Source organism: Strongylocentrotus purpuratus, unplaced genomic scaffold, assembly GCF_000002235.5.
Source record: "Strongylocentrotus purpuratus isolate Spur 01 unplaced genomic scaffold, Spur_5.0 spur5_scaffold_2, whole genome shotgun sequence".
Lineage (NCBI taxonomy): Eukaryota > Metazoa > Echinodermata > Echinoidea > Camarodonta > Strongylocentrotidae > Strongylocentrotus > Strongylocentrotus purpuratus.
The window spans coordinates 16539975-16559579 of NW_022145605.1; the positions used below are offsets into that span (position 1 = coordinate 16539975).

The 19605-nt window shown below is 40.8% G+C and overlaps 1 protein-coding gene across 1 annotated transcript; it reads left to right on the forward strand.

Annotated features, from left to right (window-relative positions):
- The first annotated feature begins 12356 nt into the window (after positions 1-12356).
- On the forward strand, positions 12357-19115 carry LOC115926403 (uncharacterized protein K02A2.6-like). The gene is made up of 2 exons (XM_030991086.1): positions 12357-16193; positions 18879-19115. The coding sequence occupies exons 1-2, from the start codon at positions 12357-12359 to the stop codon at positions 19113-19115; spliced, it is 4074 nt and encodes a 1357-aa protein (XP_030846946.1).
- The last annotated feature ends 490 nt before the right edge of the window (positions 19116-19605 follow it).

The window sequence follows — 19605 nt, forward strand, 5'->3', positions numbered from 1 at the left end:
TTCTGGTGCTTATAATAAACCACAGGGGCATCCGTATGTATCAAAATGGTAAAGAATCTCTATCCACCCAATTTTCAAAATTTCCCAAAACTTTGTATTACCTGTAAGGTCTTATGGTATTAATTAATTTAGTTGTGAAAGAGATCGTTTGAATAAAGACAAAGATGTGCGATTGCGAACAGGTTGGGGAATGCTGTTGTACACTGTCGCTCATATAGTTGGAATATTTTTGTTTTACCTAAATTTATGGAATTATTTTAAAAATAATGTAAAAATAATAGATCTAGATAATAGTATACATTCTCAGATTTTATTGAATAATAATTTGACAATGTGTGTTTTGCGTGACTGCTAAAGCATGTGTATGCTACTATGCTTATCAACTAGGGGACCTACGCCCTTAAGTCATAAATGACAGTAATGAGGATTAATGCCCCCACAAAAGGGCACTAATATAGCACATCGACACGGTTTTGATCATGGGGCCTCACAGTTACGAGGCCATTGCTTTGTCACTGAACCATAACTGTACGCAGCGGGTGCTAGGGTAGGGGTCAGTTTCCATAAATTAAAAAAAAAAAAAAACAGAAAATGCAATAAATTTTCAATAATTTATTGCATTTTACCCCGGTCCCCAACATAAACCAATCCTCTGGACGGCCAAGCATTATGGGGTGAGCTTTTGCCAGGCTCACGGGACACCGTCTTAACCAGCCATCCGCAAAAACTTCACCCGGGTAGGTTACCATAACAACCGCACCTCCCTCATCGCGATGTCATTTATGTATTTGTTCATGTCTTCTTTATAAAAGCAGGGTGGTCCCATTCAAGCCGCAAGGCCTGCTTTACAAGGGAACCCTGCTGTAACAAACAAATTACATTTCAAATATCTTACAATTCACATAAAAATACACAAAATATACAATAAAAAACAACATAATATAAACAAACTATAAAACATTTCATACACATAGGAAATTAGATGCACATGGAAGAGGAGAGAGAGTAAACGTAAGAGAGAAAGAGAGAGAGAGAGGGTGGTAGGAATACTGCATGTAAGCGATCGCAAAATTAACACACTTGAATTTCACGGACATTTCGTTTAAAAATGGGTAGTGAGGCGGAACATTTGGTAAGTATGGGTAGTGAGTTGAATAACTTTGCTGCTCTGTACGAGAAGGTCTGTTTTTTAAATCGGTTCTGGGTTTGGCAAGGTACAATTGATGCATTGAAACAGATCTCGTTGGATACGGGTTAGCACTTTGAGGTAGAGCTTGTTTTAGATAAACAGGAGCATTCAGGATTTCATACATAATTACTTGATAATTGTATTCCAATCTGTGTTGGACGGATTGCAACTTTAAAGAATTTAACATAGATTGTACAGGCGTATCATAATCTGCATCTAATATTAAACGACAATATTTGTTATGACATTTCTGTAGTCGCTTTAAATCTTTCATTTTCAGTGATCCCCAAACAGTTGAACAATAATCAATGTGAGGAAGAATTAAAAAATAGTATAAATGAGTAAATACACGTTTTGTCAAACAGTGCTTAATCCTCCGCATACTTATGAGCGAGTTCATAATCCTTTTAACAACATCATTCTACCCGGGTAGAGTTACGCGCGCGTCTTAACAGGCCGTTTATCAGGATGTCATCCAGACAACGTCCGGATGAAACTCACCTCGATATTATCTGGATCTCACGTTACCCCGATTGACGCGTCTTAACAGGAAGGGGGTGACAATGATAATGACAATGACAATGACAATGACAATGATTTTTTATTTCGTTAACGGCCCCTTCTGGGGCATGGAAGAAATACAGTTGAATAGTACATATATAATGTTCAACAATGATATTCATATAGATTTTTTTTTTTTAAACACACACAGAAAATCTTTAAAAACAAGAGAATCTTTGGCAGCGAACAACAAACAAATGAAGGTAAGCTTACTAGGATCAGATAAATAACGACATTTGGTAACTGGCAGCTTATTATTACCACAACGAAACTTACAAAGAGGTATCCTATCACATACGTCCAATTTCAACAAATAGCTCTCCAAACCACCTTCCTGATTAAAAATCTTATAATTTAAGCATAAACGATTTCTATAAACTTCATTATTCCAATTTTGCAAATCAATATCGTTTAAGTTCCAAAGCTGACTTAACCCAACCAAGGTTCAAGGGGGTATCCTCAACCCACAAGTTTGACATTCCACTTTTGTCTAGGATACTTTTTACTTTCACAATCCACCTTGATTCGAAATCACAACTTTCATGTAGCCTTACGTAACAGACTATAAATAATGTATGAAAGCTTAGATTTTTTACCCTGACTAACCCTCGCCCAAAAAATGATCATACGTTTCTCCACTTTACTAGCTAAAGCAAATCTACCAACTTCGCCATAAACTATTTAGTTTGCAGTGCCACGGTTGAATTTAAGCAAGCTTTTAAGGAATTTTCTATGAAATATTTGGTTCTAGGACAATTACCCCCTGGGCAATCACCCCCCGGAAAATCACCCCCGGAAAACTTCCCCCAAAGGACAATTACCCCCTGGAATATTACCCCCGGAGAATCACCCCCGAGGACAACGACCCCCAAGGACAATTACCCCCTGGAAAATTACGCCCCGGAGAATTACCCCCCGAGGACAACTACCCCCCTAGGACAATTACCCCCCCCCCCCCGAGGACAACTACCCCCCCCCCCTAGGACAATTACCCCCGAGGACAAATACCCCTAGGACAATTACCCCCCCCCCCCGATGACAACTATCCCCCGATGACAATTACCCCATGCAGAGGACAATTACCCCCGAGGACACCCCCCCCCCCCCCCCGATGACAATTACCCCCAAAGGACAACTACCCCCGTGGACAATCAGGATTCAATAGCAAAAGACGGTCTGACACATTGAGAGATGGCTACGAGCCCATAAGATCCCCTGCATGAACCTATATTCGTTCAAATACTATAGCACGTCGTCTTCCTCATTACTACACATTTCCCTTTTATTATAATTTATGCAACGCCAGTGCGGTTGCTGCTTTCCACGAAGGATGTAAGTTTTAGGTAATTGTCCAGCGCTTTTCAAAATGCATAGAAATACATTTCTCTGGAGCAGCGTCATTTTAACTTTCTGTTAGTCACGGTACCCTCTTAAGAAATGAAAATTTTCTCCCAAATCCCAAAGTCTTTACAGACTATTAATTTTGCATGACTCTGGCACTCGTCAAGTGCTATGTGCACACACGTATGGGCACATTTAAGAATACAAAGGAGAAGAAATTTTCAAACTGGTAAAAAATTAGTTTAAAATCCACACACTAGAAACGATTTAAAGTTCTGTATGCGGGCACCTTGCCGCCGAATGTACATGAATAAAAAGTGATATATTCGGTCATGACCTTGATTCACGAATAAAAGGGATTCCATGACATTTGCTCCGGCGACAATTGCTCCGCTGTAAATTTCATACACTAATCGAATGGCTAACTTCAACCCTGGATTCAACACTATACCCTACCCTAAACCTAACCCTAAACCTAACATAAAACCCTATTGAAACCCTAACCCTAACCCTACATCTTAGACGAAATAAAGCCCGGAGCAATTGTCGCAGGAGCAAATGTCGTGTCACCATAAAAGGATATTCGGGCCTCTCGCTGCCCTTATTTGCCTTGCTGTCAAAATATTGTCAGCGAGCGAGGAAGGAAGACACTTTAGTATCTTCAAAATTTTATTTTCTCATGTTATTACATATTTTAACCGTTTCTGATATTTGTTTGTTCGTTTGTTTGTTTTTATTTCTGCATTTTCAAAAAAATCATAATACATAAAGTAACAAATACTTCTTCAGTTTACATAACTATAAATTTTTAAGTACATTAAATAAGATGCATACAAACACAAATATAATTTCAATGAAAAAAGATAAATTACAGAAAACGCAGGAGACCGCCATCATGAGCATTTTATTTGTTTTACAAAATCAACGTTTTCCAAATCATTCTCTTGCGGCACCCCGGTTGAAAAACGCTGTGCTGGAGTTACAAAATCAAATGAGATGAATTACCAGAGAGCAAGAAAACATATTATACTTCAGGATGACAACAGAGATAAATAGATAACGTGAAGAAAACCTTAATTTTGGATCATGGATGAGGGCCCATTATACATACAAAGACAAATACACGATCAGCTGATTAAAAAAGTTACAGAGGATGCATAAAGGAAATCTAACATTTTAATTTCTTTGTTGTACCATTGTTGGTGAGAAAGGCTGTATCGTGTACTCATCTGCGCGCAGTGTATTGTTCAATTTCTAAGAAATGTAATTTCTGTTTTTTACTCGGTAGCAAAACTACGGGGGAATTGGGCAACCTCCACCCCCGCCCCCCCCCCCCCCCATATCGAATTGAATGATTTGAAAAGACTGAAATGAACTTCATAAATAACAAAGAAAATGAAGGTTTATGAAATTTTATGTAAATAGCAATTTGGAGAGAAGCTTGCATAATACGTCACAGTGTTATAAATTCCTCGGGGGTGATTGCCATTGGGGGTAGTTGTCCTCCGGGGGTTATTGTCCTTGGGGGAGTTGTCCTCGGAGGGGGGAGGGGTAGTTGTCCTCGGGGTAGTTTTCTTGGGGGTAATTTTCCGGTGGGTAATTGTCCTTGGGGGGTAATTGTCCTCGGGGGTAATTCTCCGGGGGTAATTTTCCTGGGGGGTAATCGTCCTACGGGGGTAGTTTTCCGGGGGGTAATTTTCCGGGGGTGATTGCCCAGGGGGTAATTGTCCTGATACGGAATGGCCTATTATCTGATTCTAGTAGCCAGATATTGTGACTCATTATTTGAAAGGAAGTCGATAATGCCGTGTTTGAAATTAGAGACAATGTACTTCCTCATTGTTGAGTAGAAGGAATATAATAAGTAACATTTCATAGAAAAATTACGCAGTTTTTTCATCAACCTTCAACAATGGACTGGCCTATGACCCGATTCTAGTAGCCAGATATCGTGACTCATTATTGAAAAGGAAGTCGATAATGCCGTGTCAGAAATTAGAGACAATGTACTTCCTCATTGTTGAGTAGAAGGAATATAATAAGTAACATTTCATACAAAAATTACGCAGTTTTTTCATCAACAATGTTACTGAGTCACTTCACTCTAAAAATAGAGTGCAAAATTTTGCTGTGCAAAATCGCTGTTTAAAAAAGTTGGGTAAAGTATTACCCAACCTTGTGCCAAACACCAAGTCCCTTAAAATTTCATTACACTTCCCATAGTGTCAAATCTAAATTCGACTGTGCGCATTTCCGGGGTAAGAAAGTAACGATGCAGATTAATATTTGAACCACGCGTTGGGTAAACACAAGTTTTGACACCTAAAGGTTGGTATTATGACACAACTGATGTCAAAAACTATGATTGAAGCGCTAGCGTGGTCGGTCGTTCCGAATTAGCTGTTCATCGAATTAATCGTGTTCAAGATCGACAGAGGATGGACGACTTTGTTCGAAATAGACTACGATCATGCACTTGTGTATTTCCGCAGCATTTATTTGCATGAATGCGTGTAAATCTTCTCAATATGGACATGAAATTCCTCATAAACCTGGACAACACATTATTCGTATGGAGAATGTCATCCGCGATGCAGTCACCTACTGCGAGCACGCCAAGTGAAAGACTGTCTCGCCAAGAGAGAGAGAGAGAGGTCTGCTACTTATACACTACACTACATATAGCATGTACTTTTCCAGCCAACTCCTCGGACAAATTTTCTTTTTTACCCAAATCTGTGTAAAAATAAAAAATCATACAATAAGGTTGGGTTAAAATTTTACCCAACTTTTGGGTAAAAAATTACACAAGAACAAAGTAAACGAGTACCCAGGATGAGTTGGGTAAAAATTACCTAATGTTGTGTCAAAAAGGGAACATGGTTGTCGTTGGGTAACATTCTACCTTTTACATTGGGTCAAATATATTGCACATCAGTTGGGTAAAACATTAAACATTTGCTGGGTAAATTTTTACCCAACCACCCCTGTGTCAAATTTTACCCAACAAACATGCATGTTCCCTTTTTACCCTCGTAAAGTGTGAAATGTTACCCAATATTTGGTATCTTTTTTTTAGAGTGTTTAAGTGCCCATTTTCATCTCCGATGAGTGCCCTTATTCAAATTTGAGAGGTACCCCTTTAAACCTGTAATGAGTGCCTCTTTTCATCTATGATACTATAGTTGCCCCTCCTAATTTCATTTCTTTATCATTTCTTTCATTTCACCCAAAACTGGCTCGCTACGCTCGCTCGTATTTAAAGTTGATATAATCATGTTTCTTATTAAAGATCTTTTCAGTCTTTCATGATTAGATTGTGCTTAAAACCCCATAAGGTTTGTGTTTCCTCTTTAAAAGATATAATTTTTTGAACTGCGAACTCACAAATCTCAAAAGGATTTTGTAAGGGGAGGTGTTCTTTTGCCCAATTCGTGAGAAATATTTAGCGGAGAATCAGCCAGTCGGCGAATAAGCGGGGGGGGGGGAGTAAGGAGCACTATTTTTGTGTGTGCCCAATTCGTGAGAAAATATTTAACTAAGCGGGGGCGGTTAAGCACTAAAAAAATGTTCTGGGGTGAAGGTTTCTCATAAATAAAATAGATTTGTCATCTGCTATATTTCAGAATTTTAGAATGAATGAGTTACAATTGTTCCCCTGTTATATATTTGTTCACCAAATGTAATTTCTATCTTCTTAGCTATAATTTGTCCTCGTTGAAAAGTAAAGGTCTTATTGATTTAAAAATTCTATCCAACTAAAGCTTGGTGCATGATACATGTACAACTTCAACTGGTACGTCACATTTTCAAGAAAATGGCTGCTCCCATGCATGTCATGCTAAAAGGCATCACATCATGTCAAGAATAACATCATTTATATATCTTTTGTACGTTTTCGTAAGGAATATTGTACATCAAAAGGTAGGAACACATCTCATTTTTTCAGAATACCTACACTTATTCTTTGGGGCGAGGTTTCCTTATTTATATGCATGTAGATCGGATCAGCAGAAATGTACATGTATTTCTCAGATGAGAGCAAAGAGTAGGTTTCTCTCACATGTACGAGCAAAGTATTGGTCCAGTTTCGAGGGAGCACTGTGTGTCAAGGGAAAGTTGGGGAAACGCACGGGTCTTACTATGAGTTGGGGCACTTAGGGGAAGGGGGATATTATCACTTTTGTTATATTCCTCTCCCTTTTCCCCCTTGTTTTTGAGACTGAGATGGTTTAAAGGGAAAGGGAAACCAAGAAATATGAAGGAACTTAAAGGTCGAACTCGATCAAATCATCAGGGTAACCTCGCTAGTCATAAGCAGTGGCGGATCCAGGGGGCGAAACGGCCGCGGCCCCCCCCCCCCCCCTATTTGCGGCGGCAAAAAAAAGGGAAAAAAGAGGAAGAAAAGAAGAGAAAAAAAGAAAGGAGAAGAGAAGAAAAAAAAAGAAGATGAGAAAAGAAAGGAGAAGAGAAAAGAGAAGAGAATAGAAATTTTGCAAGAGAACGAAGTGAGCAAGTAAAAAATTGACACTTTTGAATAATGGAAAATGCAGGTTTGTCACAGGAATACATAAGTAAATGAATTTACAAAAGTATGTCAAATCTGCCCAAATATGAGGTAATGTTTGCCGAATGGAGACAAATTTACAATCTTCAAGAGCTGCAGGCCATGCCCCCTCCCCCTTGTACTCAGGTGGCTTTTTAACATTCGACTTACTGACGCGACATACCCATAGGGTACTTAAATTGTCCTGATTTAATATCACAAAATAAAATTGTTCCGGTTGTTTTCTTCCTCGTTACAAGGTTAACATAAACTTCTAAAGCAGTATGAAAATGCTTAAGGTCATCATAATGGGGACCATCGGTATTATCAACTCTTGTTGGCTGCACCACACACCCGTTTTGTTCTTCTTTTGTTTGTTTTTTGTTTTATATATTATGTAACAACCGTATTATGTAAAGGGAACCTTAAATACAAGCATAATACTTCCAAGGTTTCCTCCTCATTACTGCAGATTATTGTTTTTTAATGACTTGCCATTAAATCGTTGTTGTTTTTTACTGTTGTATCTATCGAATAATATGTATATGTTTTGTTACCTTGTATATGCCTTACTTTGTAAATTCTTTTCATATGCACTTAATGTGGAAATAAACCCTAAATTTAAAGATTTAAAAAATAGAAAAAGGTTATAGAGGGACTTTTCGATTTGCACGCCGACATAGTGGATTTCTACGTAGCAGTTCACTATGTTGACGTGCAAATCGAAAAGGCCCTATTATGAGTGAGATGTAGATGTCATCTGAAAATTGAAAGGTGAAAAGGATATGATTTTTTTTTTCTCCAATAGTTTTTTTTTATTGATTCCAAAACAATAAAAATCATTCTTAGTAATACAGTTGTTTTTCATCTTGACATTGTAGTGAGATTAGTCAATGTATCCCAAAGTCAACAGTGGAATAGCGCATCTTGTGGTAGACTTGTATACATGCAGTAAATGAAGAGCCTTGATAACCCTCTCTTAAAGGTACTATGTCCCTTTTGCAGGCCAAAAAAATGAAAAGGTTAAATTCCAATGGCATTTGAAAGATAATACTAATTTAGAACTCCCCTTAAAATAATGGGGTTTGAAAATGTCTTTAAGTGGGAAAATAACGACTATTAGTTGTCAAATCGACTTAGGGGCTATAAAGCCAATAAGTAATAGTCTTGATTTTCAGACCATTGTACCGCATGGTCGTACGTTTTATGCTGCGCAAAGATTCAATCAGTTTAATTTTGGCCATTACAAGAAGTGGGTTATTGATGTAGACAAATCCTCTATACTGCTCATTTTATGTATGTTATTACCAAAGAAGAAGAAAAGCCAACCAGTCACTCAATACTGACAATAGTGTCTGACAGTGAAGTCTAGCAAGTAAACGGGTTTCCTTGTATAATTTGAATATTAGGACACTGCTAACGTTTAAATTTCATAGATAGGACATACATGACATAATCATAATTCCTGCAAAGTTCTACAGAATTTGAGGTTGGCTGCAAAAGGAACATAGTATCTTTAAAGGACAAGTCCACTCGAAAAATAACTTACTTTCAATAAAAGCAGAAAAATCTTACAAACCCATGTGTAACACCTTTGACATTTTTAGGCGTAAACGGTAACGGTTGCCACCTTTATCCTATTAACCCCTCCCTCCCCCCCCCCCCCCCCCCGCTAGCCCCTTATCACCCAGGCTATGCCCTGCCTCTTCTTATTATCCCCAAACAATCCTACCCACTGTTGTATGTCCACTTGGAACTACATTAACATGAGATATGATATGTAAATACCACGCCGAGCTAGGCGGAAGGATACATAAATAAATGGTCTTACAATATGGCTACTAAAGCCCCAGTCCCATATAAAGCCGGACCAGCACGGACGAGCACGGACCACTCCGGACCATCCCGGACCATGGTCTGGGGTGATCCGGGATGGTCCGGGATGTTTTGTTCAAAAAAAGTGTGATGCTTTTAAGCTACAGTCCCATATATGTCCCGGACCGTCCCGGACCATCCCGGACCCCATCCGGGGTGATCCGGGATTCGGTCCGTGTTGACACCGTGTTGGCACCGGGGTGGTCCTGGATGGTCCTGGATGGTCCTGGATGGTCCTGGATGGTCCTTGGCGGTCAATAACTCACTCCCGGACTGCCACGGATCAACACGGACCGCCCCGGCGCCACTACGGATGACCCCGGACCCAGCACGGTGGCTACACGGATCACCCCGGATCAAACTATTGTCCCGGACCGTCCCGGACCACCCCGGCAGTTTTTGACCGTCAAAAACATCCGGGGTCGACTCCCGGACCGCCCAGGACCATCCAGGACCATCCAGGACCACCCCGGTGCCAACACGGTGTCAACACGGACCGAATCCCGGATCACCCCGGATGGGGTCCGGGATGGTCCGGGACGGTCCGGGACGTATATGGGACTGTAGCTTAATCAGTAACTACATCGTCTGCCAGACTCTATCATTTCACCGAGTCATATAACATATTACAACATGGTGGCAGCAGTAAGGAGAATACCATGCTATTATTCGATAATCGGACATTAGCTACCGCAGTTTTCCTCGACTTGGACTAAGAAATGAGAACTAGCTGCTAAGTAGAAGTTTGGTCGTCGACGATTATAGCCAACATCGATGTTCCCGCACTGCATCCCACAACCTATCGTCTGCATTACCCGGGTACGAGCCACCGAGCCTCCGCTAATGCCGAATAGCATTGGGAACTGTCTTCCCCGCATAATGTGCATGTAGCAGCACTGATCGCTACACACAACAGACCGAGAGAGGAGATGTAACGGCAGTGATTGGAACAGCGTCCATCGGTTTTCTTATCCGTGATCAACGCGGACGAGGACGTTGTGTAGCACTGATCGCTACACACAACAGACCGAGAGAGGAGATGTAACGACAGTGATTGGAACAGCGCCCATCGGTTTTCTTATCCGTGATCAACGCGGACGAGGAGGCGACCTGCTTTCATCAAACTCAAAGTCAAAATAATCTCAGCAGCAGCTAGCAACAACTACCTTAGATCGACGTCGGCCTGATCCATTATCGGTTCCAGCTCTTAGATCGACGTCGGCGTGAATCTACAAGTACTACAAGCATCGCCTTGGATTTTGTAATCGTCTAGAGTCTAGGCCTGGACCTATCTATATTTTGGACCAGATCACCGATCCAACGCTTCATCATCGCATAGACAACAGGACTGATCGAGGCCTGATCCATTATCGGTTCCAGCTCCCATATCGCCGTGCATGCGACATCGCACAAGCAAATGAAGCTGTGGTTGTGTCTTTGTGAAGTGATTCGACATTTGTGACAAGACAATTCAAGAAAGACAAGGCTCTAAATCTGACTTTGTTATTACTGTATAGAAGACTACTACATCGGGAACATCCTGAACAAAATAACAAATGACAATAAGAACAGATTACAGGGAGGTATCCTGTGATAAGTTTACTGTCTGATAATTCAATTGATCATGATGTGATTGTGAATATGTTTTGCCTTTGTTGTCGTTGAGTGAATAGACCCTAGGCTTAGACTCTATGCAAATTAATATTAGCCTAGATCTATCTAGTTCTAGAACGATATCCGTTTCATATAACTTAGCCTGGGTCTAGACAGGTGTATCTGGCATAGAGTCTAGGGAGTCTAACAACACATGAGTGTTAGACTAAGTCTGGAATAGATCTAGTCTAGGCCTGGATCTATATCTAGTCTAGACCTATTTATTCAGCAGTTTTATAAAGATAGCCAAACTTAGATCAAACTTTGTTAGACTCTACAAGTAGATCTAGATCTAGGTCTAGAAAAATCTAGTCCAAAAATCCTTGACCTTGTAAAGTCCAAGATAAGGAGTCTAATTTTTAGTAGACTCAAGGATATCATCTGGCCCAAGCCAGGCACTACTGAATACATTTGTGACTCAGACTTAGACCGGTGCTCTATAACGGTCTAGATTTATATAAGGGTTTAATCTAAACCTGGTCTAACACTGGCAGTTGGGTTTGCATTTCAGTTCAGCACCTGTGCCGAGGAGATATCTACTGTGTGAGAGTCTAAATCTGGGACTGAGTAACAGTTAGGGATCCAGGTCTGACTTTAGCTCTTGACCTGGATCATCATTCTCAATTGTAACTAGACTAGACTAGATCTAAGTCTAGATTTAGATCGAAGTCTGCTGGTGCTCATATCAGTGCTTTAAACTCTGTTCTTGTAGTTTTTTTTTTGGTAGACTAAGTACACATCTACAGTAGACGTAGATTACAGAGGTATATAGTGCAGAGTGTAGGCCACTATATTTTAGCCTAGCTATACGAAAATCCCAAAATACCTAAACGGGACCTAGTCTGGACCAAATGAAAGATCAGTTGATGAGTTGGGTTTCAGGTTCAGAAAAGTTAATAAATAGTCCAAGTATTCAGGTATATTGTGACAATTTGTGTACTTATTGTTAGACGATAAAGTGTACATGTATGCTCGTAATTGATTTTGCCTGCTAATTTGATGTGAGCAGCATTCAAGTAGTTCCGACCAATAGGTGAATTACTGCTAATACCTGGGCATATTTCTATTTATGCAAATAACTTTCGGCCCGTTGACAATTATTGATGCGTGTCTTGTGTGAGGACTTATTTTGATCACGTACTGTAAGACGGACTGGTTTTGTTAGACTTATCGAGTTGCAACGCATTAAATATGGCGCGTCTCCCTGAAATGAATTGGCAGATGCCCGACTTGGCAAGTGGATTCTCTCTCTTTAAGCAGCGCATGGAACTATGCTTGAAAGATTTAGATATTACGGATGAAGTGAAGATAGCAACAAAGATAAAGATTGCTTTAGGTGTAGAAGGTTTGCGACGCCTCAATGCTTCAGGTCTTAGTACTGCAGACCAGGATAAACCAGAAAAAGTATGGGATTTTTTCGAGAAGCAGTTGAAAGTCAGTATTAACTTTCGTATCCACCGTCTTGAACTTATGAGGTATAGGCAGAAACCCGAAGAATCCATTGACGATTTTGTGACCCGCTGTAGGGACAAAAGCCGCCAATGCACTTTCACAGATGCAGAACTCAACGAACGAATAATTGAACTGGTAATTGCATCTACGCATTTCGATGGTCTGCAGCGAGATTTGTTGCAGAAACCAGCAGGCCACCCCCTTACGGATGTGGTCACACTAGGAAGGCAATATGAGGCCATTGCTGCTGGCAAGCAGTGTCTGGCAGACCTGACCCCAGTGTCAAACATTGACGCGTTCAGTAGGAAACCACAGAGACCTAGCAAAGATGGCAGATCCAGAATGAGTGAGCGCAAACAATGCGGTAATTGTGGACTGCATCATCCCAGGAAATGCCCAGCATATCATGATAACTGCAAGTACTGTGGGAAGAAGGGGCATTGGGCCAAATTCTGCAGGTCCAAGTCAGATAGAAGACGTGGACCGAGCCATGAGAAGGTTGACACTTCGCCTTTAGAAGTGAATGAACAGATACCCTCTACCCATGAGGAGGATTGTGTCCCTCACCATTTCAGCACGATAGTGATTTCAAGCATGGACACCAAGGACGAAGAAGAGGACAAGGAAGCTTTCGCAGTATTAGATATCGCTTGTCCGTACAAGGCCGGGCAACATCACCTGAAGGTGAAGATAGATACTGGAGCAGGGGGCAACACACTCCCTCTTCGTATTGTAAACAAAATGTACCCCGATGGGCAGTGGCGCTCTATTGTAAGGCCACGGCGCGTCCGGCTCATGGCCTATGGTGAAACGGTTATCCCATGTATCGGTTCTCTTGATCTCATGTGTCAATATGACGATTCAGGTTGGAGTAAACGGGAGTTTTTCGTGGTCAATGTACCAGGACCTTTAATATTAGGCCTTTCAAGCTGCAAGGCCCTTAAGCTGGTCACTCTCCACACGGTGGAACAATGTGTTGAAGCACCTGTAAATGTTCCAGGTCAAGCACCATGCATACGGACAGTAGACGACCTTATTTCACGATGGCCGAGCCAATTCGACCGCATAGGTAACTTCAAGGACCCAGCTACCCTTCTGTTGAAGGAAGATGCCAATCCGCACATAGATGCCCCACGGAAGTGCAGCATTCATATCAAGGATAAGTTAAAAACCGAGCTTGACAAGATGGAAAAACAGTGTGTAATTCGTAAGGTAACGCATCACACTGATTGGTGCAGCTCAATCACTACATCAGTAAAGAAGGATGGATCAATCCGGGTGTGCCTAGATCCCAAGCGCCTGAATGAAAGTCTCAAGCGGTGCCCTCACAAAATCCAAACACTCAAAGAGATCAACCCATCATTTGCGAATGGGAAGTTCTTCACTAAGTTAGATGCGAAATCTGGCTATTGGTCAGTGCATCTGAGTGAAGATTCACAAGAGCTGACTACATTCCGTACTCCGTTCGGGAGGTATTGTTTTCTTCGTCTTCCGTTTGGGCTTTCAACAAGCCAAGATCTATTCCAACAGCGAATGGATGACATAATAGGGCAGACCCAAGGATGTGTTTGCATAGCAGACGATATAGTCGTCATGGGCAGGACGGAAGAAGAGCACGACCTAAACCTCACAAAGCTGCTTGAGGTGGCCTCAAAGGAGGGACTCGTATTCAACAGCAGCAAATGTGTAGTGAAAGCGAGCTCGATCAACTTCTTCGGGACGATTTACTCAGATCAAGGAATCAGTCCCGATCCCTGCAAGGTGGAAGATATCCACACAATGTCTACCCCACAGGATAAAGAGGACCTTCAGAGGTTTCTAGGCATGATGAACTTCCTGTCACCCTACATCCCGAACTATGCAGACCAAGTCGCTATTTTGCGTTATCTCATGAAGAAAGATGTCCCATTCATGTGGCAAGAGGATCACCAGGAGGCATACTGCCAGCTGAAGAAGGCTATCCAGCAAGACAGCTTGCTGAAGTACTACGATCCAGGGCTACCTGTCACCCTTGAAGTAGACGCTTCATCCAAAGGATTGGGAGCATGTCTCTCACAGCGTGGAAGGCCTGTGGCATACGCCTCGAAAAGTCTCTCTCCCTGCCAAGCCCAGTACTCAAATATTGAGAGGGAAACACTGGCACTTGTCTTCGGGATTACCCGATTTCACACTTACCTCTTTGGGAGAGACTTCAAGATACTGACTGACCACAAACCACTTGTGACGATATGCAGCAAGCCACTCACAAGTGCCCCGCCCAGGCTACAAAGGCTCTTAGTGAAGATTCAAGGATACAACTTCACAATTGAACACAGACCAGGAACAGAGATGATTATTCCTGACACGCTCAGTAGACTGCCAAATCCGACGAAGGCAGAAGACATTCCGCTGGATGTCCACGTAGAAAGCATACTACTGGACGAGGTTGAGGACCCATTGGGTATCGATCTGCTCCATTTCGGGAGCCTCAAGCAAGAAGCACTACAGAAGGAGACTACCAGGGATCCTATTCTACAGCAAGTGAAAGAATTCACTCATGCTGGTTGGCCTGCAACTATTCAGGAACTTCCAAGCGATTTGCGCCCATTCTGGCCATTTCGTGATGAACTAGGCATGTCTGGAGGTGTCCTCTTCAAAGGCAGGCAGGTGATCATTCCCCAATCTATGAGACAAGATATCCTTCAGCAACTGCACAAAGGCCATCCGGGCATCGAGAAGATGAGACTCCTAGCGCGCCAGTCGGTTTACTGGCCAAACATAAATCGCCAGATTGACGAAAGTGTCAGATTGTGCAACCAATGCCAGGAAAGGATGCCTGAGCAGAGAAGGGAACCACTCCTTCCTCATGAAATCCCTATCACACCTTGGACCAAAGTAGGCATGGACCTGTTTGAGTTGAATATGGTTCAGTATCTTCTTATAGTCGATTATCATTCGAAATTCCCAGTCGTACAGCGGTTGACTTCCACAACGAGTGCAAGTGTGGCGAATGCTGTAACTGGCATATTTGGCCTTCTGGGATCTCCTACAGAGATTATGTCAGACAATGGCCCACAATTCATCGGTGCAGCTTTTCAGCAAATGTGCAAGGAATGGGGAATTACGCATCAGACCTCCTCACCAAGGTACCCCCAGTCAAACGGACAAATAGAGCGTACGGTCCGAACAGTGAAAGAGATCATACGGAAAACACAGACAACTGGAGAAAGTACAGCAGCAGCTCTACTAAACCTACGATGTACTCCAGTGGATGCCCATCTTCCATCCCCAGTCGAAATGATGTTCGGCCGCCAAGTCCGAACACTACTTCCTGCTAACCTTGATTCGAATACAACATATCAAGGACAAAAGAACCAGGAACGTTTGGAGCAGCGCAGGGGACGCATGAAGACAGACTACGATGCGGTTGGAAGCAAGCAAGAGCTCCAGCCACTCAGAGTAGGACAGAAAGTCCGCTTCCTGGACAAAGAATCCCACACTTGGATTCCAGCTGAGGTGACAAACTTATGTAATGATCTACAGGCCAGGTCGTACATAGTCACAACCCCAAATGGCACGCGACTCAGAAGGAATAGGGTACACTTGAGAGATGTCCCACAAATGCCTCGTCTGGCAGAGCCAACTAAAGATGCGCGCCTAGCTAACACACCTACCCCAATGAACAAAAAAATTGCAGACGGACTTGACCATGACCAGTCACTAGACCACCAGACAGGATCCGAGACAGACCCTTACAGAACACGTTCTGGACGCATTAGTAATAAACCTGTCCGTTATCGTTAAACACTACCAAAAACAATTTGAAAGAAGAATTAAAACACAAAAAGTGACAGACTATATAGATTGAACAAAGGTTCCAGTTTATAATTAGAATCTCACATAAAGACACTTCATGTATATTGGATAATAACCAATTTTTTTTTAACTTATTCATAGCAACAACAACAACAACAACAACAACAAAAAAAAAAGGAGAAGAGAGAAATAGCATACAATGATGCTAATGTAAAGAAATGTGCCCAATGGTATCTTTATGTTAGATAATCAAGCAACATAACTTTCTTGAATACAATGTTTTGTGTTGAGTTATTATAAATGTTTTAAGAATATGAGAACAAAGTTGAATGTATGTTCTAAAGTTTCCATAGAGTTGTTCAGTAGCTCTGCCCAGCAAAGTTCTTTGTATGAGCAAATTTTAAACAATGTTTTGCTTACAAACTAGTATTACAGTATTTTGGTTGTAAATATATGTAAGTACAATTTACTTCTAAATGGCCAAGTTTGGATTAGCAAATAAGAAGTTGGAAATGTCAATATAGAAGAAAAAAACTGTATAGGCATGTGTTTGCTGATGTATATGTAACCGCATAGTTTTATTTTTTATCATTTGGTTTTAGGTATTCCACGTAATAATCTCTCTCAAAAAAGGACTACTTTATGGATCTAAAGTAAGGTTGCGAATTTTGGTTCTTATGAATCATAAACATATTCCTTAATTGGCAATCAGTCGGGCATATGTTAAAGTATTTTTAAGGTATTGGTATTTGCAAAATATTTGCTTGCAGGTGTTTGGAGTTTCAAGAGGTTTTATGATTAACTGTTATAACCTTTCTTCGTTATTCATTTAAAAAAAAAAAAAATCTATTGTGAGGGAGATGTTGTATGTCCACTTGGAACTACATTAACATGATATATGATATGTTAATACCACGCCGAGCTAGGCAGAAGGATACATAAATAAATAGTCTTACAATATGGCTACTAATCAGTAACTACATCGTCTGCCAGACTCTATCATTTCACCGAGTCATATAACATATTACAACACCCACTGTTCATAATTTATAAGAACCCTTCAATTAAAGTAAGTGGGTAATTTACACTCCTTTATATTCACTTAACCACCCCCCCCCCCCTCCCCCTTACCATCCAAGCTACATCACCAAGTCCAATACCTTCTCATCACCCTCACACAATCTTGCCCAATGTTCATAATTAGTAAAACCCCTTCAAAGTTAAAACGAAGTAGGTACATATAATATACTCCTACATAACATTCCCTTTTAAAAGCAGGCTATCGAACAAGTAGGTATTTAGATTCAATAACCAGTGTGTATCACATTATGCTGTAGAGGTGGAATGGTGTGGGAAATAAGAAAAGGATATTATTTTAGGGGGTGGATTGAAGGTTAAAGGGAATGATGCCAAATAAATCAGAATGCTACCGCCTCCCTTCCAAATTTATGAGGCATTTTGATGGGTTAGCCTGCTCTTGGGTATCTCAGGAGAATTATAGAAATAATTTTGCTTGCGGGGAATAGGGGCATGAAAATACCTTACTGTTAAGGACGGTATAGGGAGCCCTTAAACAATCTTTGAAGGCTCATATCTTACGAACCTAATTATCTTGATCTTAATAACCCTGGTTATGTGTTTGGGAGACCAACTGCGAACTTTCCTCCAAGTTTGAAGCAAAACCGTGAAGGCCACCGTTTACGTCTAAAAATGTTAAAGGGGTTACCCTTGACGTTTTCTTTTTCTTTTTTAACGAAAACAAAAATCTTTCTTTGATTTCGTTGAAGTGCGCATAGTACTGTTGTCTTAAAATGACCTACCATTCTCAAATCCCAAACGCTTAAAGGGATAGATAAGTTCAAAGTGCATGGTTATTGCTTTTATTCTTATTTATGACATTGCTACACTCTTAATTTCAGCGAGTAAATTGTGCCGAGTAAAACAAGCTGAGTAACAAAATGAGCAATTCATTACTCAAGCTGGAGTAAGAAATCAACTTTATTGGTACTCGTCATCCGAGTAATGTGTTACCTTCGATAAAGAGTAAATCAATGACTCAACATTGAGTAAAAACTTCGTTTGTTTCAATTTTGAGTAAACTACGGTTGGGTATTAGCTGTCTCGTGCATGCATGTGCGCGTGCAGAAAGATGCAAAAGAACTGAGATAGATGTGACACATTGGGAAGAAATTCTGAGATCATGGATCGAGCTTGGAAGAGCTCCAACCGACATTTCTAGGTAAGAAATCCTCATGATATTAATAGGACTCGGAGTAGGACAACTCCCCCCCCCCCCCGAAAAAGACAATCTTCTTTTATCAAAACCAATTAGTTGTTATCATCCTATCGAAACTTAATGCACATAAATTAACCTCTACCTTGTTTATTCCTACCATGTTAACTACATATCAAAATGTTATCATTTTAGGAATGAACTGGCTTGGATTTTTTTCTGTCCTCCTTCAGAGGAAGGAGCCAACTGTTCTTGTTGGTGCTTTGAGGAACACCAAGGAAGCCAGGACAGTGTTACGTAGTCCTCGAGAGAAGCGCCTATTCATGCTCTGCATTGACAGCAGCAATTGCTACAAGATATTTCTAGTACTACAGCTGGATTACCCTGCCCAGGCAGCTGTCATACGGGACTTCTTTGATCGTCTCATTTATGGAATTCGTACCAATGATTTTATTAACCATGGACCCTAATACAGATGGACTAATAATGAGAGTCTTTCTTTGATCACCTCATTACCACCGCCACCTGATAATGTTATTCAAACTGATTTTGGAAATTAAAGTCCACAAATTATGTTACTGAATTTAAAATGTCGTGGACTTTATATTATTGGCATAGTGTGTGAGTGAAGAACTTCAAATCAATGCTAAATTTAGAAATCAGGCAAAATTATGGTTTATATTCTCTATTGACAAATAATGGTTACTTAACAGCTGTTAAAAAAGAACAATATTAATCAGCGGTTTAGTTAAACCCTTAGTCAAAAAGTTAAAACCCTAGTTGAATCCACCTTTGTTTTAATCAGTATTGAGTAAAAGCATGTACTCAATATTGATTGAGCAACTAAGCGTTACCCAGAAAACATCATACTCAATATTTGAGCAAAAAAATTGCTCAAACAATTTGAGTCAAAAACATGTAGTCGTTAATTGAGTAAAATTTGGCTCAACTCATGAGAAG

Excerpts from the sequence above, each read along its gene's own strand:
- LOC115926403 (XM_030991086.1), top strand. The coding sequence starts at position 12,357 with ATGGCGCGTCTCCCTGAAATGAATTGGCAGATGCCCGACTTGGCAAGT. Across the intron at positions 16,194-18,878 it reads CGCGACTCAGAAGGAATAGG|AGGAAGGAGCCAACTGTTCT; the intron begins GTACACTTGAGA and ends GTCCTCCTTCAG.